This window comes from Saccopteryx bilineata, chromosome 1, assembly GCF_036850765.1.
Source record: "Saccopteryx bilineata isolate mSacBil1 chromosome 1, mSacBil1_pri_phased_curated, whole genome shotgun sequence".
NCBI lineage: Eukaryota > Metazoa > Chordata > Mammalia > Chiroptera > Emballonuridae > Saccopteryx > Saccopteryx bilineata.
The window spans coordinates 111380726-111403772 of NC_089490.1; the positions used below are offsets into that span (position 1 = coordinate 111380726).

At 35.0% G+C, this 23047-nt stretch overlaps 3 protein-coding genes and 1 pseudogene across 3 annotated transcripts; all 4 read right to left on the reverse strand.

Annotated features, from left to right (window-relative positions):
* Positions 1-3599: 3599 nt before the first annotated feature.
* On the reverse strand, positions 3600-4502 carry LOC136320043 (taste receptor type 2 member 46-like). Its single transcript, XM_066253190.1, has one exon. The coding sequence runs from the start codon at positions 4500-4502 to the stop codon at positions 3600-3602; it is 903 nt and encodes a 300-aa protein (XP_066109287.1).
* Positions 4503-6626: 2124 nt separating this feature from the next.
* Positions 6627-7521, reverse strand: LOC136320045 (taste receptor type 2 member 30-like). The gene is given in 2 exon segments (XM_066253191.1): positions 6627-6806; positions 6808-7521. Coding segments are annotated over 2 exon segments (894 nt in total).
* An 8555-nt stretch (positions 7522-16076) lies between these two features.
* LOC136320046 (taste receptor type 2 member 19-like) lies at positions 16077-16977 on the reverse strand (annotated as a pseudogene).
* A 2036-nt stretch (positions 16978-19013) lies between these two features.
* On the reverse strand, positions 19014-20008 carry LOC136319303 (taste receptor type 2 member 19-like). The gene is given in 2 exon segments (XM_066252616.1): positions 19014-19099; positions 19102-20008. Coding segments are annotated over 2 exon segments (993 nt in total).
* Positions 20009-23047: the final 3039 nt, after the last annotated feature.

Below are 23047 nucleotides of genomic sequence, written 5' to 3' on the forward strand. Positions count from 1 at the left end.
TGAAGATCCAACTTGCTATCAGAGTACAAATAAAATAAATGATGGAGAAAGGTGGTCACCATTTCCATGGCCCTTCTATGGGCCTCTGTGCTAGAGTCCCTGGAGCCTGTCAGGTTGAGCTACAAATTCTTGGTGTGTCTCATCAACGACAGAAATAAAAGGACCAAAGAGATCAGGGACAGGAGAAATGGGATAACATAGGTCAAACTCAAAAAAGAAGACTTTTAAGAAAGAAAATTTTATTTGCATCTAAATGCAAAGTCATATTTCTTGCATGTACTCTGTAGGTATTCATCCACAACTCATTGAGAGCTTCCTGCATCAAGAGGTTAACGCACAACAAAGAAAGACCCCAGGAAAAACACAAGAACCACTCTGTTGACTCTCCATTTCAGCCAGATGAAAAACAAATGGGAGAAATTGGCTATCTTAAGGAAATAGAAAATGCTAAGGCAGGTAGCAAGCCAGGTAGTTAAGTGATTAGTTAGTGTCCAAAGAACTGTAACCACTTTTGCTAGTTTCCCGTTGGCATAGAGATGTGGAGATAGTTTCATTATAAATGAATCCAATAGTGTTACCCACATTGAATGGTTCTGGCCATAGCCAAGCTGGTGAGGATGAAATCAGATGAGAAAATCTTCCCATTCTTGACCCATTCGATGCAGTTCACCAGTCCAATGAACCCATTTCCCAGCATTCCTAAAATGAGTTCTCCTGTTGCCACTAACAGAAGAGGGACCTTCATTCCAGCTGGCATCTGTATATAAACGTTTCTAATGTTGTGCCTCATGGACAGCTTTATAGTGATACTGTTGCAGAAGGATATCTATTTATGATGCTTTCTGTCAATATTTTCATCATAATTTTGGAAAGTATAACCAAAATTCTGCTTTGTGATTATTTCAGAGATCTTTAAAAAAGAAAAGTTCATCCTACTTATATTGTAATCCTAGTGCTAAACAAAACAGTTTTTGAATGCCTATCCTATTACTTACAGTCAGCCACCACAAAATTTCCAGAATAAATGCAAATGATGACCATCCATCTGGCATCAGCTGCAAATTTCCATTTGTGTCACTAACTAAAATGGTGAAGTAAAGTATGTAAGCATGCAAATATGATCATGATGATTTTCCACCAATTTGTACTTGCATCTCCATGAGCCACACATTTAAAAGCAAATATGGAAAATTTGAATAGTAATTGCTATGAAAAAAACTTTATGTAATTCAGTCACCATTTGTTACTCATCAGTAAGATCCTTCTACCTGTCAAGTATTTTGTTGATACAGTTTATTTTATAGATATAATTTATTGTAATTATTTTTAGTTCAAAGACCACACCCAAATCAAAAATAAATATCTAAAAATAATTAGTAAAAATATTTATAAATGCTAAAACAGAACTTATAAGCAAAGTATACTGGGACTCTACATGAGGCAGCTATAAATGCTACAATGCAGAATCAAGTATGGTTTTAGGAAGATAGAAATATTTAGTGTGAATTTGAATCATTTAGAATTTATAAAAAAAATACAGAAACCAATTTAAGACTGGTATAAGGGCATGTCAAATTAGCTAAACAGAGGAACTTTTTGTTTTACAAAAACTTACTGGTTTTTCTATTGAAATGTTGCAAAATGCCCCGCAACAATCATGTACCGTATTAAGTGTTTTCATCTTCTCTATGGGCTATAGAGTGACTGTCTTTTCCAGTCTCCCTTACAAATGGTGGGCACTGTGACTAAATCTGATCAATGTCTTATGAGGGAAAGTCATGTGCACCATTTAATGGCCTTTCCTAAAACAACTCCCCACACATGTTCCTCCATGCATCTTTCCTTTCTGCTGTCTAGAATGAAGATGACTCATAGACCATGATGGAAGCCACTTATTTAAGATGGTGTATTGTGATCAACCTCATTCCCTGGATAACAGTTTATAGGGGGCTCCTCAAACACATCAGTATTTTTTTAAAATCAATGTAAATTTAGATTATGTATGAGGTATTTTTTGTATGAGGAGCCTATTTGTAACAGCAGTTGATTTACCCAGTCTAAGGCAGTTATTGGAACTGAGCATGTGCAGAGTGATTTAGAGGCATTTGAATAGTGAAGAAACAGAACCAAGAAATCTATGCCACCTACATATTTTATGTTGGGTTTCATTTTCATTAGTTTTCAGACCAATTTATTGGTAGTTTATTAATTCATTTATTAAGACCATAGGCTGGCTTTTGTGTCCTGCGGAGTCAGCAGGAAACAGGATAGATATCATCCTGCATTATAATGCTTATATTCTATTGGAACAGACAGATGATTAAAAACAAATGAATAAGTCAGATGTAGGGAAGATTTATCTTAAGGTATAGATAATGTTGTTAAAATTTCATAATACTAAGATTTAATAAACCTGGGTAAATTTTCAGTTCTTGAACAATATTATATTTCCTTTCTGTGAGAGAACTTGTTACAAACTTATGTTAACAGTTTCTATATTATTATTCTAATAATTTATAATAAAACAGATCTTAAAGACATTTTTATTATTATTACATAGATAACTTAGATAACAATTTTCATATATGCCTTAAGTAATTGATTTCTGTACTATAATTTTTTACTATTCTTACAATTCAACATATATTTAAAATGGGAAAGATTTGAACCTTCTTTTCTGAAGATTAAAAGAAATTTTAGGTAGCAAAACGGAGAAGAATGACTGGCAATTCAGAGACCAAATGGTGGTTTAGGGGAAAACTGAATAAATTGACATCAGTTTTCACCTTCAGAAAAGGTCTTCTGAATTCAAAACCTCTAAGAAATGACTTTCCTAACTGGATATAAACCAATAGCAACATTACAAACATCATAATTTTGCTTTCTTCCTCATCTCTGTTGTAGAACTTGATTTTTTTCAAAGCTTTTTCTTACTTATATTACATCTTTAGTCTTTAGTACAGTTTATTGTACATGTACATAAAATATATTCTAAATGTTTACCACTCTTTAGATTCATTATCTGCATCTTTTCTTAACAATGTTTGAATTGTTCACTATTAAACAAAGTAAGAAATCACAATGAAATCATTTTTATCTGAAATATCCATCCTTAATGTGTGAATTAGAACTCAATATCCTTACTACCCAAAAGATTAGAAATTGAAACTAAAAATCTAAACACACTGTGGTACATTGGTGTGGTATTAATTACAATGCGAAATGGCAGTGGTCCCTTGAGATGAGTCATCAATCTTTAAAAATGAATAAATTCAGATCATAAATTCTTCAACTGTAAGATGATGAGAAACTGTAAATGTGAAAAATTCATGTTTCTATAATCAAGAGGAATTTGTTACACTATTTTGTAACTTTAGATTGTTTGCCTGAAAAAATAATGTAGTAATCTTATAATCTTACTTGTTTGTCATAAACATGCAAATATACATTTTTGTGATAAGCTTAGGTCAAAGTTTTTCTAGATATAACCTACCTAATTCTATACACATAAAGAAAAGTCATAAGAAGTACAAAACTTTACAGACTCCATCTTCTGTTTTTTGCCAGGAGACACATGGTGCCCACTTATTTCCTTTCTTTCACCAGCACCTCAGCTGCCACAGAAATGATAGAAAGGCCTGTCGGAGCTTCTTGTTCCCCCAAATCAGGATAAATGAGTGGCTTGAAGCATACAAGACTGTAAGAACCTGGCAGAGCATGAAAACTGACCTATTCTTCAGGGTATTAGAATTCCATGTTAAGGTGATTTGAGTCACAAAGTAAATGACAGATAGAAAGAGGAAGGAGATCACACTTTGCAGGGCTCTTATGTGGACCTTGGTGCTGGGATCTTGAGATCCTTTACCACTGAGCTGCATCTTCCTGAGATGTTTCCACAGGGAAAAGATTAACAACAGAAAAGCTGTCATGGACATAGTAAAGGATATGAAGTTTGCAAGAATAAAAATAGTAATATTTGAAAGGTGTACCATGTCCATGAAGTTGGCCTCCCAAGTAAAGTTTCCTTTATATTCATTCATATACACTTTTTCATCTATGCTTACCACTGCAACATGACAAACCAAAAAGACGAAACTCCCCAACAGTATCATGAGAACCACTCTTTCAGCTTTCCATTTTAGGTGAAGGAAAAAAGGGCTGGAGAAATTGGCTATCTTGAGCAAATAGAGTATGCAGAGGCTAGTAGCAAGCCAGACGCTGAAATGGCTGCTTACTTCCCAGGCAATATAAGCAATAGTTCTTACTTCTGGACTATGGTAAGCTGGGTTAATCAGAGTTCCATACCAATGTAATCCTGTTGTCCAGAGCAAACCAATTCTGGAGGCCGCCAGAGCAGTGAGGATTTGATCAGTGCAGGAGATCTTTTGTGTCTTCATCCAGTCAATGCAATTCACTAGTGCTATGAAGCCATTGAAAAAATTTCCTAGAACAAATTCTCCTATTATTAGGATGAAAAGAATGCTCAGTATTGAACTTATCATGTCTAGAGAAAAAGAAAAAAACCCAATTCTAATATTGCTGGTTTTGATTTCTTTAATATTTTGAACTTAAGTACTATTTGCAGCTGATCTTGAATGTGCATAAAATTCTTGGTAGTTTTTTTAATCCTATAATCAATGCAAAGTAAGAAAGTTTCAGGATTTGCCAATATAACGGTTCAGTCCTTTCTTTATCAAAAATATTGCTATTCTTCAACAGCTTAAATTATCTCCTATTCAAATACTTTATGTCTTTGCTGTAGGCTGGAGTATTTTATAACTGGTGTTTTCTAAGCTGAATTCTCATTTGTTCATATGCAAATATACACATATTCTCTTTCATTGTTTTGCACTTTTCTTTAGTTAAACACTCCATAATTTCTGTTCATCAACGTTGTCATTAGTAAAATTTAGAAACCCAATACATTGAATATATACTGAATACTATGAAGCTTGACCATAGATAAGATCAATATGACTACGGGTATTTTTTTATTTTTATTGAATTCATTGGAATAACATTTGTTAATAAAATTATATAAGTTTCAAGTGTATAATTTTATAATATATCACCTTTATATTGAATTGTTTGTTCATCACCCAAAATCAAGCCTCCTTCCATCATCATTTATCCCTGATTTTGGATTTTTGTATTTAATGTCAAATGTATATAGAAAGAATCCAAGCTTTTCTTATTAAGCATCAAGGTTTCCTTGAGTACCCCAAAAAGGCCAATACTCAGTAAGTGCTGATTGCTGATAACTAATATTTAAGTATAATTTTAAGCTTATAGACTCATAAACATACAAACACACACACACACACCTCATGGTTGGAAGGAATTATTATCTCATAGTTTTCAAAATGGAAAAAGTTATTCTCAGTAAGGTCATTCAGGTTTAAATCTATCTTTTATTTCATTCAAGCTTTTCAGCTTATTAATAGATGACAAACATATCTCTCATGTTAATGTATTGATAAAGTGTTTCTTTTGTATCTATTTAATATTTAAATATTATTTACTTAATTCAACTGTCAGAAATGTTAAAAATTTTCCCTGGTGTTTGACCAGGTGGAAGTGCAGTGGATAAAGCATTGTTCTGGGACTCTGAGGACCCAGGTTTGAAACCTTGAGGTCACCAGCTTGAGTGTGGGCTCACCAGCGTGAGCAGGGGGCACCGGCTTGAGGGTGAGATCATAACCATGACTCTATGGTCACTGGTATGAACCCAAACATTGCTGTCTTAAAGCCCAAGGTCGCTGGCTTGAGCCCAAGGTTGCTGGCTGGAACAGCAATCAATGAACAACTAAGGTGCCGCAACAATGAGTTGATGATGCTTCTCATCTCTCTCCCTTACTATCTGTCTATCTCTGTCATTCTCTTTCTTTCTCTCTCTCTCCCTCTCTCAAGGAAAAAGTCATGATCATTTTGCTTTCTTCTTCATCCATACTGTAGAACTTTTTCCGAAGCTTTTACTTCCATGTTTTAAATGTAATAATCATTGGTACTGTTTATTGCACATGTATACAAAATATATTCTAAATATGTTTATCACTCTTTAATTTAATTATGTGCATCTTTTCCTCTATTAACCAAAAAAAATAGTTCATGATGAAATAATATCTATTCCAAACCATCCATCCTCAACATGTGATTTAGAATATAGTATCTGTACCATCTAAAAGATTGCAGGTTCAAACAAAAAAAATCTAACACACTGTGGTAAATATTTCTGGTACTATTTAATAGAAAATAGCAATGATTTCCTGGGATGAGTTGTCAGTTCTTAAAAATGCATAAATATAGATCATAAATTCTCAATTTCAAGATTATAACTTGTAACTAGAATATGTATGTGAAATATTTATGGCTCCATAATCCAGTGGAATTTCTTATACCATTTTGTAAAATTGGATTGCTTGCCTGGAAAAAAATAATGTGTTAATCTTATAATATTTCTTGTATTTTTTGTAAACATGCACACATACATATTTTTGTGTGTGTCTAGGTATACCTTACACAATTCTATGCACATAAAGAAATGTAGTGGGAAGTACAAAACTTTACAGACTCCATCAGTCTGTTTTCTGCAAGAAGACACATGGCGCCCACTTACTTACTTTCTTTCACCAGCATCTCAGCTGCCACAGAAATGACAGAAAGGCCTGTCGGAGCTTCTTGATCACCCAGATCAAAATTAATGCATGGTTTGAAGGATATAGGATAATAAGAAAGTGACAAACCATAAAAACTAAATTGTTCTTTATAGAATTGCACAATAAGATGCTTTGTGCCAGAATATAGAAGATAAATAGCAAAAAAAAAGGAGATCACAATTTTTATAGCTCTTATGTGGACCTCGGTGCTGGGATCTTGGGATCCTGTGCTACTGAGCTGCATCTTCCTGAGATGTTTCCACAAGGAAAAGATTAGCAATAGAAAAGCTGTCATGGTCACAGTAAAGCATATGAAGGTTGTAAGCATGAAAACAGTCATACTTAAAAGGCGTTCAGTGCACATCGAGTTGGTCTCTCCAGTAATGTTTCCTTCATATTCACCACTATGCATCTATTCATCTATGCCTATCACTACAACATAACAAACCAAGAAGACAAAACTCCCCAACAGTATCATGAGAACCACTCTTTCAGCTTTCCATTTTAGGCGAAGGAAAAAAGGGTTGGAGAAATTGGCTATCTTGAGCAAATAGAGTATGCAGAGGCTAGTAGCAAGCCAGATGCTGAAATGGCTGCTTACTGCCCAGGCAATATAAGCAATAGTTCTTACTTCTGGACTATATAAAGCTGAGTTAAGCAGAGCTCCGTACCAATGTAATCCTGTTGTCCAGAGCAAACCAATTCTGGAGGCCGCCAGAGCAGTGAGGATTTGATCAGTGTAGGAGATCTTCCGTGTCTTCACCCAGTCAATGCAGTTCACCAGTGCTATGAAGCCATTGGCAGTATTTCCTAAAGCAAATTCTGTCATTACAAGGATGGAAAAAATTCTCAATAGTAAGTTCATGATGTCTAAAAAGAAAAAACAATAAACTAAGTCTAATATCAGTGGTTGTGATTCCTCTAATAATCTGACCTTAATTTTTATGTGCAGCTGATTTCTGAATTTGCAGTGAAGCTCTGATTTCTTTTCAATACTGTGACCAATGCCAAGCTGGAAAGAATCAGTGTATGCTAATAGATGAGTTCAATGCTATGTTTATGGAAAATATTGTTATTCCCTAGTAGCTCAAATTGACTTTTTTTCAAACAGTGTGTGTCCCTGCCATTGGCTCTATTATTTCATAACCCATGCTGAAATGAAAACTGAATTCTCATTTGCTAACATGCAAATAAAGACATGTTGTTTTGCAGTTATTTTTCTTGTTTCACCTCTCCATAATTTGTGTTCATCAACATTAGTTGTTTGTTAATAAAATTAAATCACCCAATATACAGTGAATGTCTAAACTATTAGATGGATCTTGGTCATAACTAGGATAATCATCACTATGAATGTTTTTTTAATGCCAGAATTGCATAGAAAGAATTCCAGCTTTTCCTATCAAAAGCATCTAAGATTTTCTTGGGAAACATGGGAAGCCAATACACCCTAATAGCTGGCTGCTGATAACAAACACTTTTGTATAATTTCTTTGTCTACAAGCTCATACACAGACACACACAAACACACATACATCTTAGGGATAAAATTATTGCCTTATACTTTCCAAAATATTAATTCAGTGTCAGGAAGTCAGTTAGGTTTAAACCCCACTTCTCTCCCACGCTGACTTTTCAACCTATTGTTAACAGTTCTCATACATACCATTTATGCTAAAGTTTGTGATAAAGTTTCCCTTTTGAGTTTATGTAATATTTAAATATTAATATTTAATTTAAATATTTAGTAATTTTGTGTTTTCTTGTTGTTTTTTTAATGCAGGTTCCAGATTTCCATATAATATATGTATATTTAGTTTTATTTTACTTTGTTTAATTCATGTTTGACTACTTAAATACATGTATTTTAAGATTAATAGATGTTAAAGTCAACCTCTGCCCTGTGTTTTATGCAGTTTTAATTTTTATATCATAATATAAAGGATTTCAGCAGAGGGTCTTGGAGCCTGACTGCCAGGATGGAAAACTCTTCTTTGCTTTGTATATCTCTGAATTCGGACTTTGTTCTGGAACTACTCTTTGTCTCAATGTAATTATCAGTAAAAAGTCAGCTAACAATGATATCCTCTTTGCGTTGTCCTTGTGAAGTATAGGTACACTATTAGTATAGAGTGCTTTCAATTGTGCCTGTCTGATTACAGACAGCAGGCAACAGGATTGTTACGCATTTTGTACTACAGAGTTTACCTGGGAGAACCTGGGTGTATGAGTACACTAGGGAAAGGCAAAATTTCCTCCTACAACAACGAATATAAAGGTAGGAAACTTCCAAACTTATATTTTAAATTCATCAGAGAGCTGAACTAGGAAGCTGGATCAATTGAACTAAAATCTGGAGTGAGAAGAGTCTTTTCAGATAAAGAGATGATCTGTCTATTCACTGAATTTCTTATCAAATCCCAGCAGGCTTTATATGCAGTGAGTGAATAACTATTCCTAAAATGTATATGACAATATGAAGTGGCCCTGGCCAGTGGCTCAGAGGATAAATCATCAGCCTGGCTTATGGACATTCAGGGTTCAATTCCCAGTCAGGGCACACAGGAGACATGAACATCTGCTTCTCCCCACCTTTTTCTCCTCCTTCTCTTCCTATTCCACTCCTGCAGTCAGTGGCTCGATTTAGTTTGAGCATGGCCCTGGGTGCTGAGGATAACTTCATTGGAGCGTATCAGACTCAGTTGTTAAAAATAGCTTGGTACTCAAGAGCATTGGCCCAGAAGGGGTTGCCAGGTGGATCTGGTTGGGGCTCATGCAGGAATCTGCCTCACTATCTCCCTTTCTCTCACAAAAGAAAGAAAGAAAGAAGAAAGAAAGAAAGAAAGAAAGAAAGAAAGAAAGAAAGAAAGAAAGAAAGAAAGAAAGAAAGAAAGAGAAAGAAGGAGAGAGAGAGAAAGAAAAAGAGAGAGAAGAAAGAAAAAGAGAGAGAGAGAAAGAAAGAAAGAAAGAAAGAAAGAAAGAAAGAAAGAAAGAAAGAAAGAAAGAAAGAAAGAAAGAAAGAAAGAAGGAAGGAAAGAATGAGAGGGGGGGAGGGAGGGAGGGAGGGAAGGAGGGAGGAAAAGAGAAAAGAAGAAGAAAGAAAGAAAATACAAAGCACCCAGAATAGCCAAAAGAATTATTTCTTTTTAGGTGAGAGGAAGAGAGATAATGAGGCAGACTCCCGCATGCGCCTGACCAGGATCCACCAGGCAACCCATTCTGAGTTGATGCTCGAGTACTTTTCAATTTATTTATTTATTTATTTGGAGAGAGAAAGAGCAAGAGTGAGGAAAAGAGACAGACAAGGAGAGAGAAGAGAAGCATCAACTCATAGTTGCATCACTTTAATTGTTCATTGATTGATTCTCGTATGTGCCTTGACAGAAGGGTTCAAACCAAGCCAGTGACCCCCTGCTCAAGCCAGAGACCTTGAGCTTCAAGACAGTGACCTTTGGGCTCAAGCCAGCAACCATGGGATCATTTCAGTGATATCATGCTCAAGCCAATGACCTCAGGGTTTCTAACCTGGAACCTCAGCATCCCAGGTCGACGTTCCATCCACTGCGCCACCACCAGTCAGGCAAGTAGTTGTTTCTATTTATTACCTAGTTTATAGATAACATATGTGGTCATTACTTTAAGTAAAATATATTGTATATACATTTTTACTCCTTTTCATGTTTTCCTTCTTTGTCCAATGTTTTTATGTAGGCTAGATTAGTGATCACTAGTTTCACAGTATAGTCTATAGATTATAAATTATAGAAGAAAAATCAGGACAGAAATAGTGGATACATTGGTATTGTCCAGAGACCACAGGATGAAATAGGAAAAGTATTTTTTGGATCTGTGACTTTGGTGGTTGGAAATATGACCAAATACTTTGACACAGCCTACATAAATAGGTGGACTCTAATTTCCCTACCATCCAGTATGGGCCATACTGATTCATTTTAATAAATAATTTGTCATAGAAATGACGCCGGGCAACTTCCTAACTAGAATGAAAAGCTGATTCTTCTTGGGATATCTGCCTTTGGAACCCTGAGTCACCATGCTGGAGATACCAAAGAAACCAAATAGAAATAGAGACTTGAGATGCCTAAGGTCTTCCAGTTCCCAGCTATTCAAGTATTTCCAAGTGCCTGCACTAGAAAGCTTCAAGATGCCCCCAACCACTGTTTGACTGCAACCTCTAAGAGATTCAGAGCCAAACCACCCAAATGAGTCATTACTGAATTCCTGGCTCTAGGAACCATGAGATTACAGTGATTACTGCTGTTTTAAATCACTAAATCTTGAGATGATTTGTACTGCAAAACAGACACTTCATATGGTGGTGGAGAGCTTCCTTTGTTAGACAGGAGCAGGGATTTTTTTGTAAATTTAAAATGTGGAGTAAAGGATGAATGTTGGAGTTAAGAAGTAGGCTATGTCAGACAATTGTTATTCTTTTCAGTCACCCAGGAACTGAATCTTGAAACCATGCTTTATTGTTTTTAATTTTTTTTTTTTTTTACAGAGACAGAGAGTGAGTCAGAGAGAGGGATAGACAGGGACAGACAGACAAGAACAGAGAAAGATTGAGAAGCATCAATCATTAGTTTTTCGCTGCGCGTTGCAACAACTTAGTTGTTCATTGATTGTTTTCTCATATATGCCTTGACTGTGGGCCTTCAGCAGACCGAGCAGTCCCTTGCTGGAGTCAGAGACCTTGGGTTCAAGCTGGTGGGCTTTTGCTCAAACCAGATGAGCCCGCGCTCAAGCTGGCAATCTCGGAGTCTCAAACCTGATCCTCAGCATTCCAGTCCTATGCTCTATCTACTGCGCCACTGCCCGGTCAGGCAATCATCACTATTTATCTTTACATACCATCATCCACTCATTTTTTATATATAGCCTAGTACACATGCACCAAGAAATTCTGTAGTACAAAAAGTAAGAGTACAGTTAATGGGTCTTGGGATGTGCATCTCCAACTTAACAACACCATACTGTAGTACAAAGTCATTTTACCAATTCATAATGCTAGGAATACAGTAAAAAAATTTCCATTACTTCAGGTGTTTTTCAAATTAGAAGCATCAGACTAATATTTACACTTTAATACTTTAATATTTTTATAAAGTATTATCACAATTCTATAATATTGATTCTAATTTCAAAATTATCTTAGAAAAACTTGCATTGCTTGTTCCCTTTCAGTGACTATAATTTTATATGCTTCATTGTTTCTACATTTATAAATATTATATTATATACATTTTCTTTGGTTCTTGATACAGAATACTTTTTTAATTTTTTTTAATTTATTGCGTTGACATGGATTTCATTCTGTACTTTTATGAACTATCTTCTCCATGTCTCAAATATTCTTTTGCTGCCAGGAAGTGTTATTTTAGCAGAGATATTTCATGTAATCAAGTATAATGTAATATCACTTTGAGAAAATATAATTACTGAAAAGCAAGTTGTGAGGGAAGTTTGAGCGCTGTTTAACAAAACCTGAAAGGACCTGATGAAAAGAATGCAGAACTTGAAAAGGAACCTACAGGGTTGCTTCTATTTTGGACCTAATAGAAAGTACAAAATACCTTCTATTAAGGTATTTTCCCATGAAATACAAGAAGTTATTTTAAATTCTCTCTTTAAAGTTAGAGATTTTGCTTGTCTCAGAGAATTTAAGATGTCAGAGCAGTCTCAAGGCGGTGTGTTGTAGCTTGCTGTTTCCCAATATTATCAAGAAAGAATGTCCTGAGGGAAAGAGAGTTGAAATCACCATGACAAGCATCATGGCCTGATATCTCTGCACCTTAATGAAGATCCAACTTGCTATCAGAGTGCAAATAAAATAAATGATGGAGAAAGGTGGTCACCATTTCCATGGCCCTTCTATGGGCCTCTGTGCTAGAGTCCCTGGAGCCTGTCAGGTTGAGCTGCAAATTCCTGGTGTGTCTCATCAACGACAGAAATAAAAGGACCAAAGAGATCAGGGACAGGAGAAATGGGATAACATAGGTCAAACTCAGAAAAAGAAGACTTTTAAGATAGAAAATTTTATTTGCATCTAAATGCAAAGTCGTATTTCTTAACTATTTCTTTCATGTACTCTGTAGGTATTCATCCACAACTCATTGAGAGCTTCCTGCATCAAGAGGTTAACGCACAACAAAGAAAGACCCCAGGAAAAACACAAGAACCAATCTGTTGACTCTCCATTTCAGCCAGATGAAAAACAAATGGGAGAAATTGGCTATCTTAAGGAAGTAGAAAATGCTAAAGCAGGTAGCAAGCCAGGTAGTTAAGTGATTAGTTAGTGTCCAAAGAACTGTAACCACTTTTGCTAGTTTCCCGTTGGCATAGAGATGTGGAGATAGTCTCATTATAAATGAATCCAATAGTGTTACCCACATTGAATGGTCCTGGCCATAAAGGATGAAATCAGATGAGGAAATCTTCCCATTCTTGACCCATTCAATGCAGTTCACCAGTCCAATGAACCCATTTCCCAGCATTCCTAAAATGAGTTCTCCTGTTGCCACTACCAGAAAAGGGACCTTCATTCCAGCTGACATCTGTATATAAACGTTTCTAATGTTGTGCCTCATGGACAGCTTTATAGTGATACTGTTGCAGAAGGATATCTATTTATGATGCTTTCTGTCAATATTTTCATCATAATTTTGGAAAGTATAACCAAAATTCTGCTCTGTGATAATTTCAGAGATCTTTACAAAAAAATAGTTCATCCTACTTATATTGTAATCCTAGTGATAAACAAAACAGTTTTTGAATGCCTATCCTATTACTTACAGTCAGCCACCACAAAATTTCCAGAATAAAGGCAAATGATAACCATCCCTCTGGCATCAGCTGCAAATTTCCATTTGTGTCACTGACTAAAATGGTGAAGTAAAGTATGTAAGCATGCAAATATGATCATGATGATTTTCCACCAATTTGTACTTGCTTTCCATGAGCCACATATTTAAAAGCAAATATGGAAAATTTGAATAGTAATTGCTATGAAAAAAACTTTATATAATTCAGTCACCATTTGTTACTCATCAATAAGATCCTTCTACCTGTCAAGTATTTTGTTGATACAATTTGTTTTATAGATATAATTTATTGTAATTCCTTTTAGTTCAAAGACTACACCCAAATCAAAAATAAATATCTAAAAATAATTAGTAAAAATATTTATAAATGCTAAATCAGAACTTATAAGCAAAGTATACTGGGACTATACATGAGGCAGCTATAAATGCTATAATGCAGAATCAAGTATGATTTTAGGAAGATAGAAATATTTAGTGTGAATTTGAATGATTTAGAATTTATAAAGAAATACAGAAACAAATTCAAGACTGGTAAAAGGGCATGTCAAATTAGCTAAATAGAGGAATTTTATGTTTTACAAAAACTTATTGGTTTTTCTATTGAAATGTTGCAAACTGCACCCCAACAATCATGTACTGTATTAAGTGTTTTCATCTTCTCTCTGGGCTATAGAGTGACTATGTTTTCCAGTCTCCCTTATAGATGGTGGGCACTATGACTAAATCTGATCAATGTCTTATGAGTGAAAATCATGTGCACCATTTAATGGCCTTTCCTAAAACCACCTCCCCACACATGTTCCTCCATGCATCTTTTCTTTCTGCTGTCTAGAATGAAGATGACTCATAGGCCATCTTGGAAGCCACTTATTTAAGATGGTGTATTGTGATCAGCCTCATTCCCTGGATAACAGCTAATAGGGGGCTCCTCAAACACATCAGTATTGTTTTAAAAGCAATATAAATTTAGATTATATATGAGGTATTTTTTGTATGAGGAGCCTATGTGTGACAGCAGTTGATTTACCCAGTCTAAGGCAGGTATTGGAACTGAGCAAGTGCAGAGTGATATAGAGGCATTTGAATAGTGAAGAAACAGAACCAAGAAATCTATGCCACCTACATATTTTATGTTGGGTTTCCTTTCCATTAGTTTTCAGATCAATTTATTGGTAGTTTATTAATCCATTTATTGAGACCATAGGCTGGCTTTTGTGTCCTGTGGAGTCAGCAGGAAACAGGATAGATATCATCCTGCATTATAATGCTTATATTCTATTGGGACAGACAGATGATTAAAAACAAATGAATAAGTAGGATGTAGGAAAGATTTATCTTAAGGTATAGATAAGGTTGTTAAAATTTCATAATACTAAGATAAACTTTACACAGGTAAATTTTCAGTTCTTGAAAAATATTATATTTTTTTTCTGTGAGAGAACTTGTTACAAACTTATGTTAACACAGTTTCTATATTATTATTCTCTAATAATTTATCATAAAAACAGATCTTAAAGACATTTTTATTATTACATAGATGTCTTAGATAACAATTTTCATATATGCATTAAATAATTGCTTTCTGTACTATAATTTTTTACTATTCTTATATTGAACATGTGTTTAAAATGGGAAAGATTTGAATCTTATTTTATGAAGATTAAAAGAAATTTTAGGTAGCAAGACAAAAAAGATGACTGGCAATTCAGAGGCGAAATGGTGGTTTATGGGAAAACTGAATAAATTGACATCAGTTTTCACCTTCAAAAAGGGTCTTTTGAATTCAAAACCTCTAAGAAATGACTTTCCTAACTGGATATAAACCAATAGCAACATTACAAACATCATAATTTTGCTTTCTTCCTCATCTCTGTTGTAGAACTAGATTTTTTTCAAAGCTTTTTCTTACTTATATTACATCTATTAATCTTTAGTACAGTTTATTGTACATTTACATAAAATATATTCTAAATGTTTACCACTCTTTAGTTTCATTATCTGCATCTCTCTTAACAACGTATGAATTGTTCACTATTAAACAAGGTAAGAAATCACAATGAAATCATATTTATTCCATATATCAATCCTTAATGTGTGATTTAGAATTCAATATTCTTACCGGCCAAAAGATTAGAAATTCAAACTAAAAATCTAAACACACCGTGGTACATAGGTGTGGTATTAATTACAAGGGGAAATGGCAGTGGTTTCTTGAGATGAGTCATCAATCTTTAAAAATAAATAAATTCAGATCATAAATTCTTCAACTGTAAGATGAATAGAAACTATAAATGTGAAAAATTCATGTTTCTATAATCAAGAGGAATTTCTTACACTATTTTGTAACTTTAGATAGTTTGCCTGAAAAAATAATGTAGTAGTAATCTTATAATCTTTCTTGTTCTTGTCATAAACATGCAAATATACATTTTTGTGATAAGCTCAGGTCAAAGTTTTTCTAGATATAACTTACTTAATTCTATACACATAAAGAAAAGTCATAAGAAGAACAAAACTTCACAGACTCCATCTCCTAGTTTTTGCCAGGAGACACATGATGCCCACTTATTTCCTTCTTTCACCAGCACATTAGCTGCCACAGAAATGACAGAAAGGCTTGTCGGAGTTTCTCTTTCCTCTAAATCAAGATAAATGAGTGGCTTGAAGCATACAAGACTGCAAGAACCTGGCAGAGCATGAAATCTGACCTATTCTTCAGGGTATTAGAATTCCATGTTAAGGTGATTTGAGTCACAATGTAAATGACAGATAGAAAGAGGAAGGAGATCACAGTTTGCAGGGCTCTTATGTGGACCTTGGTGCTGGGATCTTGAGATCCTTTACCACTGAGCAGCATCTTCCTGAGATGTTTCCACAGGGAAAAGATTAACAACAGAAAAGCTGTATGGACATAGTAAAGGATATGAAGTTTGCAAGAATAAAAATAGTAATATTTGAAAGGTGTACCATGTCCATGAAGTTGGTCTCCCAAGTAAAGTTTTCTTTATATTCATTCATATACACTTTTTCATCTATGCTTACCACTGCAACATGACAAACCAAAAAGACGAAACTCCCCAACAGTATCATGAGAACCACTCTTTCAGCTTTCCATTTTAGGTGAAGGAAAAAAAGGCTGGAGAAATTGGCTATCTTGAGCAAATATAGTATGCAGAGACTAGTAGCAAGCCAGACACTGAAATGGCTGCTTACTGCCCAGGCAATATAAGCAATAGTTCTTACTTCTGGACTATGTAAAGCTGGGTTAATCAGAGTTCCATACAATGTAATCCTGTTGTCCAGAGCAAACCAATTCTGGAGGCCGCCAGTGCAGTGAGGATTTGATCAGTGCAGGAGATCTTTTGTGTCTTCACCCAGTCAATGCAGTTCACCAGTGCTATGAAGCTATTGAAAAAACTTTCTAGAACAAATTCTCCTATTATTAGGATGAAAAGAATGCTCAGTATTGAACTTATCATGTCTAGAGAAAAAGAAAAAAACCCAATTCTAATATTGCTGGTTGTAATTTCTTTAATATTTTGAACTTAAGTCCTATTTGCAACTGATCTTGAATTTCCATAAAATTATTGGGGGTTTTTAATCCTATAATCAATAAAAAGTAAGAAAGCTTCAGGGTGTTCCAATATAAGGACTCAGTCCTTTATTTACCAAAAATATTGCTATTCTTCAAACGGCTTAAATTTTCTCCTATTCAAATACTTTATGACTTTGCTGTAGGCTGGAGTATTTTATAACTGATGTTTTCTAAGCTGAATTCTCATTTGTTCATATGCAAATATACACATATCTCTTTCATTGTTTTGCATTTTTCTTTAGTTAACTTCTCCATAATTTCTGCTCATCAATTTTGTCATTAGTTAAATTTAGAAACCCAATACATTGAATATATAATGAATGCTATGAAGCTTGACCATAGATAAGATCAATTTGACTATGGGTATTTTTTTATTTTTATTGAATTCACTGGGATAACATTTGTTAATAAAATTGTATAAGTTTCAAGTGTAGAATTTTATAATATATCACCTTTATATTGAATTGTTTGTTCATCACTCAAAATCAAGCCTCCTTCCATCATCATTTATCCCTGATTTTGGATTTTTGTATTTAATGTCAAATGTATATAGAAAGAATCCAAGCTTTCTTATTAAAGCATCAAGGTTTCCTTGAGTACCATAAAAAGGCCAATACTCAGTAAGTTCTGATTGCTGATAACTAACATTTAAGTATAATTTTAAGCTTATAGACTCATAAACATACAAACACACACACACTTCATGGTTGGAAGGAATTATTGTCCCATAGTTTTCAAAATGGAAAAAGTAATTCTCAGTAAGGTCATTCAAGTTTAAATCTATCTTTTATTTTATTCAGGCTTTTTAGCTTATAAATAAATGACAAACATACCTCTCATGTTAGGGCATGGATAAAGTTTCTCTTTAGTATCTATTTAATATTTAAATATTATTTACTTAATTAAAACTGTCAGAAATGTTAAAAATTTTCCGTGGTGTTTGACCAAGTGGAGGTGCAGTGGATAAAGTATTGTCCTGGGACTCTGAGGACCCAGGTTTGAAACCTTGAGGTCACCAGCTTGAGTGCGGGCTCACCAGCTTGAGCAAGGGGGCACTGGCTTGAGTGTGAGATCCTAGCCATGACCTTGCGGTCACTGGCTTGAGCCCAAACATTGCTGTCTTAAAGCCCAAGGTCGCTGGCTTGAGCCCAAGGTTGCTGGTTGGAACAGCAATCAATGAACAACTAATGTGCCACAACTATGAGTTGATGATGCTTCTCATTTCTCTCCCTTACTATCTGTCTGTCTTTGTCTCTCTCTGTCTCTCTCTTTCTTTCTCTCTCTCTCTCTCTCTCTCTCTCTCGAAAAAAGTCATAGTCATTTTTGCTTTCTTCTTCATCCATACTGTAGAACTTTTTACAAAGCTTTTACTTACATGTTTTAAATCACATAATCTTTGGTACTGTTTATGGTACATATGTACAAAATATATTCTAAATATGTTTATCACTCTTTAATTTAATTATGTGCATCTTTTCCTCTATTAACCAAAAAAAAATAGTTCGTGATGAAATAATATCGATTCCAAACATCCATGCTCAACATGTGATTTAGAATACAATATCTGTACCATCTAAAAGATTGTAGGTTCAAACAAAGAAAATCTAACACACTGTGGTAAATATTTCTGGTACTATTTAATAGAAAATAGCAATGATTTCCTGGGATGAGTTGTCAGTTCTTAAAAATGCATAAATATAGATCATAACTTCTCAATTTCAAGATTGTAACTTATAACTAGAATATGTATGTGAAATATTTATGGCTCCCTAATCCAGTGGAATTTCTTATACCATTTTGTAAAATTGGATTGCTTGCCTGGAAAGAAATAATGTGTTAATCTTATAATAGCTCTTGTATTTTTTATAAACATGCACACATCCATATTTTTGTGTGTGTCTAGGTATACCTTACCCAATTCTATGCACATAAGGAAATGTAGTGGGAAGTAAAAAACTTTACAGACTCCATCAGTCTGTTTTCTGCCAGAAGACACATGGCACCCACTTACTTCCTTTCTTTCACCAGCGTCTCAGCTGCCACAGAATTGATAGAAATGCCTGTCGGAGCTTCTTGTTCCCCCAGATCAAAATTAATGCATGGTTTGAAGGATATAGGATAATAAGAAAGTGACAAACCATAAAAACTAAATTGTTCTTTATAGAACTGCACAATAAGATGCTTTGTGCCAGAATATAGAAGACAAATAGCAACAAAAAGGAGATCACACTTTGTATGGCTCTTATGTGGACCTCGGTGCTGGGATCTTGAGATCCTGTGCTACTGAGCTGCATCTTCCTGAGATGTTTCCACAGGGAAAAGATTAGCAACAGAAAAGCTGTCATGTTCACAGTAAAGCATATGAAGGTTGTAAGCATGAAAACAGTCATACTTGAAAGCCGTACAATGCCCATCGACTTGGTCTCTCCAGTAATGTTTCCTTCATATTCACCACTATGCATCCTTTCATCTATGCCTATCACTACAACATAACAAACCAAGAAGACTAAGCTCCCCAACAGTATCATGAGAACCACTCTTTCAGCTTTCCATTTTAGGCGAAGGAAAAAAGGGTTGGAGAAATTGGCTATCTTGAGCAAATAGAGTATGCACAGGCTAGTAGCAAGCCAGACGCTGAAATGGCTGCTTACTGCCCAGGCAATATAAGCAATAGTTCTTACTTCTGGACTATAAAAAGCTGAGTTAAGCAGAGTTCCGTACCAATGTAATCCTGTTGTCCAGAGCAAACCAATTCTGGAGGCCGCCAGAGCAGTGAGGATTTGATCACTGCAGGAGATCTTCCGTGTCTTCACCCAGTCAATGCAGTTCACCAGTGCTATGAAGCCATTGGCAATATTTCCTAAAACAATTTCTGTCATTACTAGGATGGAAAAAATTCTCAATAGTAAGGTCATGATGTCTAAAAAGTCAAAACAATAAGCTAAGTCTAATATCAGTGGTTGTGATTCCTTTAATAATCTGACCTTAATTTTTATGTGCAGCTGATTTCTGAATTTGCAGTGAAGCTCTGATTTCTTTTCAATACTGTGACCAATGCAAAGCAGGAAAGAATCAGTGTATGCTATTAGATGAGCTCAATGCTATGTTTATGGAAAATATTGTTATTCCCTAGTAGCTCAAATTGACTTCCTTTCAAACAGTGTGTGTCCCAGCCATGGGCTCTATTATTTCATAACCCATGCTGAAATGAAAGCTGAATTCTCATTTGCTAACATGCAAATAAGATATATTGTTTTGCAGTTATTTTTCTTGTTTGACCTCTTCATAATCTGTGTTCATCAACATTAGTTGTTTGTTAATAAAATTAAAACACCCAAGATACAGTGAATGTCTAAATTATTAGGTGGATCTTGGTCATAACTAGGATAATCATCACTATGAATGTTTTTTTAATGCCAGAATTGCATAGAAAGAATTCCAGCTTTTCCTATCAAAAGCATCCAAGATTCTCTTGGGAACCCTGGGAAGCCAATATACCCTAATATCTGGCTGCTGATAACAAACACTTTTGTATAATTTTATTGTCAACAAGCTCATACACAGACACACACAAACACACATACATCTTAGGGATAAAATTATTGTCTTATACCTTCCAAAATATTTATTCAGTGTCAGGAAGTCAGTTAGGTTTAAATCCCACTTCTCTCCCATGCTGACTTTTCAACCTATTGTTAACAGTTCTCATACATACCATTTATGCTTAAGTCTGTGATAAAGTTTCCCTTTTGAGTTTATGTAATATTTAAATATTAATATTTAATTTAAATATTTAGTAATTTTGTGTTTTCTTGTTGTTTTTTTAATGCAGGTTCCAGATTTCCATATAATATATGTATATTTAGTTTTATTTACTCTGTTTAATTCATGTTTGACTACTTAAATACATGTATTTTAACATTAATAGATTTTAAAGTCAACCTCTGCCCTGTGTTTTATGCAGTTTTAATTTTTATATCATAATATAATAAATTTCAGCAAGGGTCTTAGAGCCTGACTGCCAGGATGGAAAACTCTTCTTTGCTTTGTATATCTCTGAATTCGGACTTTGTTCTGGAACTACTCTTTGTCTCAATGTAATTATCAGTAAAAAGTCAGTTAACAATGATATCCTCTTTGCATTGTCCTTGTGAAGAATAGGTATACTATTAGTATAGAGTGCTTTCAATTGTGCCTGTCTGATTACAGACAGCAGGCAAAAGGATTGTTACACATTTTATACTACAGAGTTTACCTGGGAGAACCTGGGTGTATGAGTATAACGTAGCACTAGGGAAAGGCAAAATTTCCTCCTACAACAACGAATATAAAGGTAGGAAACTTCCAAAATTATATTTTAAATTCATCAGAGAGCTGAACAAGGAAGCTGGATCAATTGAATTAAAATCTGGAGTGAGAAGAGTCTTTTCAGATAAAGAGAGGATCTGTCTATTCACTGGATTTCTTATCAAATCCCAGCAGGCTTTATATGTAGTGAGTGAATAACTATTCCTAAAATGTATATGAAAATATGAAGTAGCCCTGGCCTGTGGCTCAGTGGAGAGATCATCAGCCTGGCTTATGGACATCCAGGGTTCAATTCCCAGTCAGGGCACACAGGAGAAATGAACATCTGCTTCTCCCCACCTTTTTCTCCACCTTCTCTTTCTCTTCCACTCCAGCAGTCAGTGGCTCGATTCAGTTTGAGCATGGCCCTGGGTGCTGAGGATAACTTCATTGGAGCGTATCAGACTCAGTTGCTAAAAATAGCTTGGTACTCAAGAGCATTGGCCCAGAAGGGGTTGCCAGGTGGATCCTGGTTGGGGCTCATGCAGGAATCTGCCTCACTATCTCACTTCCTCTCACGAAAGAAAGGAAGAAAGAAAGAAAGAAAGAAAGAAAGAAAGAAAGAAAGAAAGAAAGAAAGAAAGAAAGAAGGAAGGAAAGAAAGGGCAAGAAAGAAATAAGGAGAGAGAGAAAGAGAGAGAGAGATAAGAAAGAAAGAGAGAGAGAGAGAGAGAAAGAATGAAAGAAAGAAAGAAAGAAAGAAAGAAAGAAAGAAAGAAAGAAAGAAAGAAAGAAAGAAAGAAAGAAAGAAAAGGAGGGAGGGAGGGAGGGAGGAAAAGAGAGAAAAGAAGAAGAAAGAAAGAAAATACAAAGCACCCAGAATAGCCAAAAAAATTATTTTGCTTTTAGGTGAGAGGAATAGAGATAATGAGGCAGACTCCCGCATGCGCCTGACCAAGATCCACCAGGCAACCCATTCTGAGTTGATGCTCGAGTACTTTTCTATTTATTTATTTATTTATTTATTTATTTATTTATTTATTTGGAGCGAGAAAGAGCAAGAGTGAGGAAAAGAGACAGACAAGGAGAGAGAAGGGAAGCATCAACTCATAGTTGCATCACTTTAATTGTTCATTGATTTTTTTCTCGTATGTGCCTTGACAGAAGTGTTCAAATCAAGCCAGTGACCCCTTGCTCAAGCCAGAGACCTTGAGCTTCAAGACAGTGACCTTTGGGCTCAAGCCAGAAACCATGGGATCATTTCAGTGATATCATGCTCAAGCCAGTGACCTCAGGGTTTCTAACCTGGGACCTCAGCATCCCAGATCGAAGTTCTATCCACTGCGCCACCACCAGTCAGGCAAATAGTTGTTTGTATTTATTACCTAGTTTATAGATAACATATGTGGTCATTACTTTAAGTAAAATATATTGTATATACATTTTTACTCCTTTTCATGTTTTCCTTGTTGTCCAATGTTTTCACGTAGGCTAGATTAGTGATCACTGGTTTCACAGTATATTCTATAGATTATAAATTATAGAAGAAAAATCAGGACAAAAATAGTGGACACATTGGTATTGTCCAGAGACCACAGGATGAAATAGGAAAAGTATTTTTTGGATCTGTGACTTTGGTGGTTGGAAATATGACCGAATACTTTGAC

Coding starts and splice junctions, on each gene's coding strand:
- LOC136320043 (XM_066253190.1), bottom strand. CDS start 4,502: ATGATAAGTTCAATACTGAGCATTCTTTTCATCCTAATAATAGGAGAA.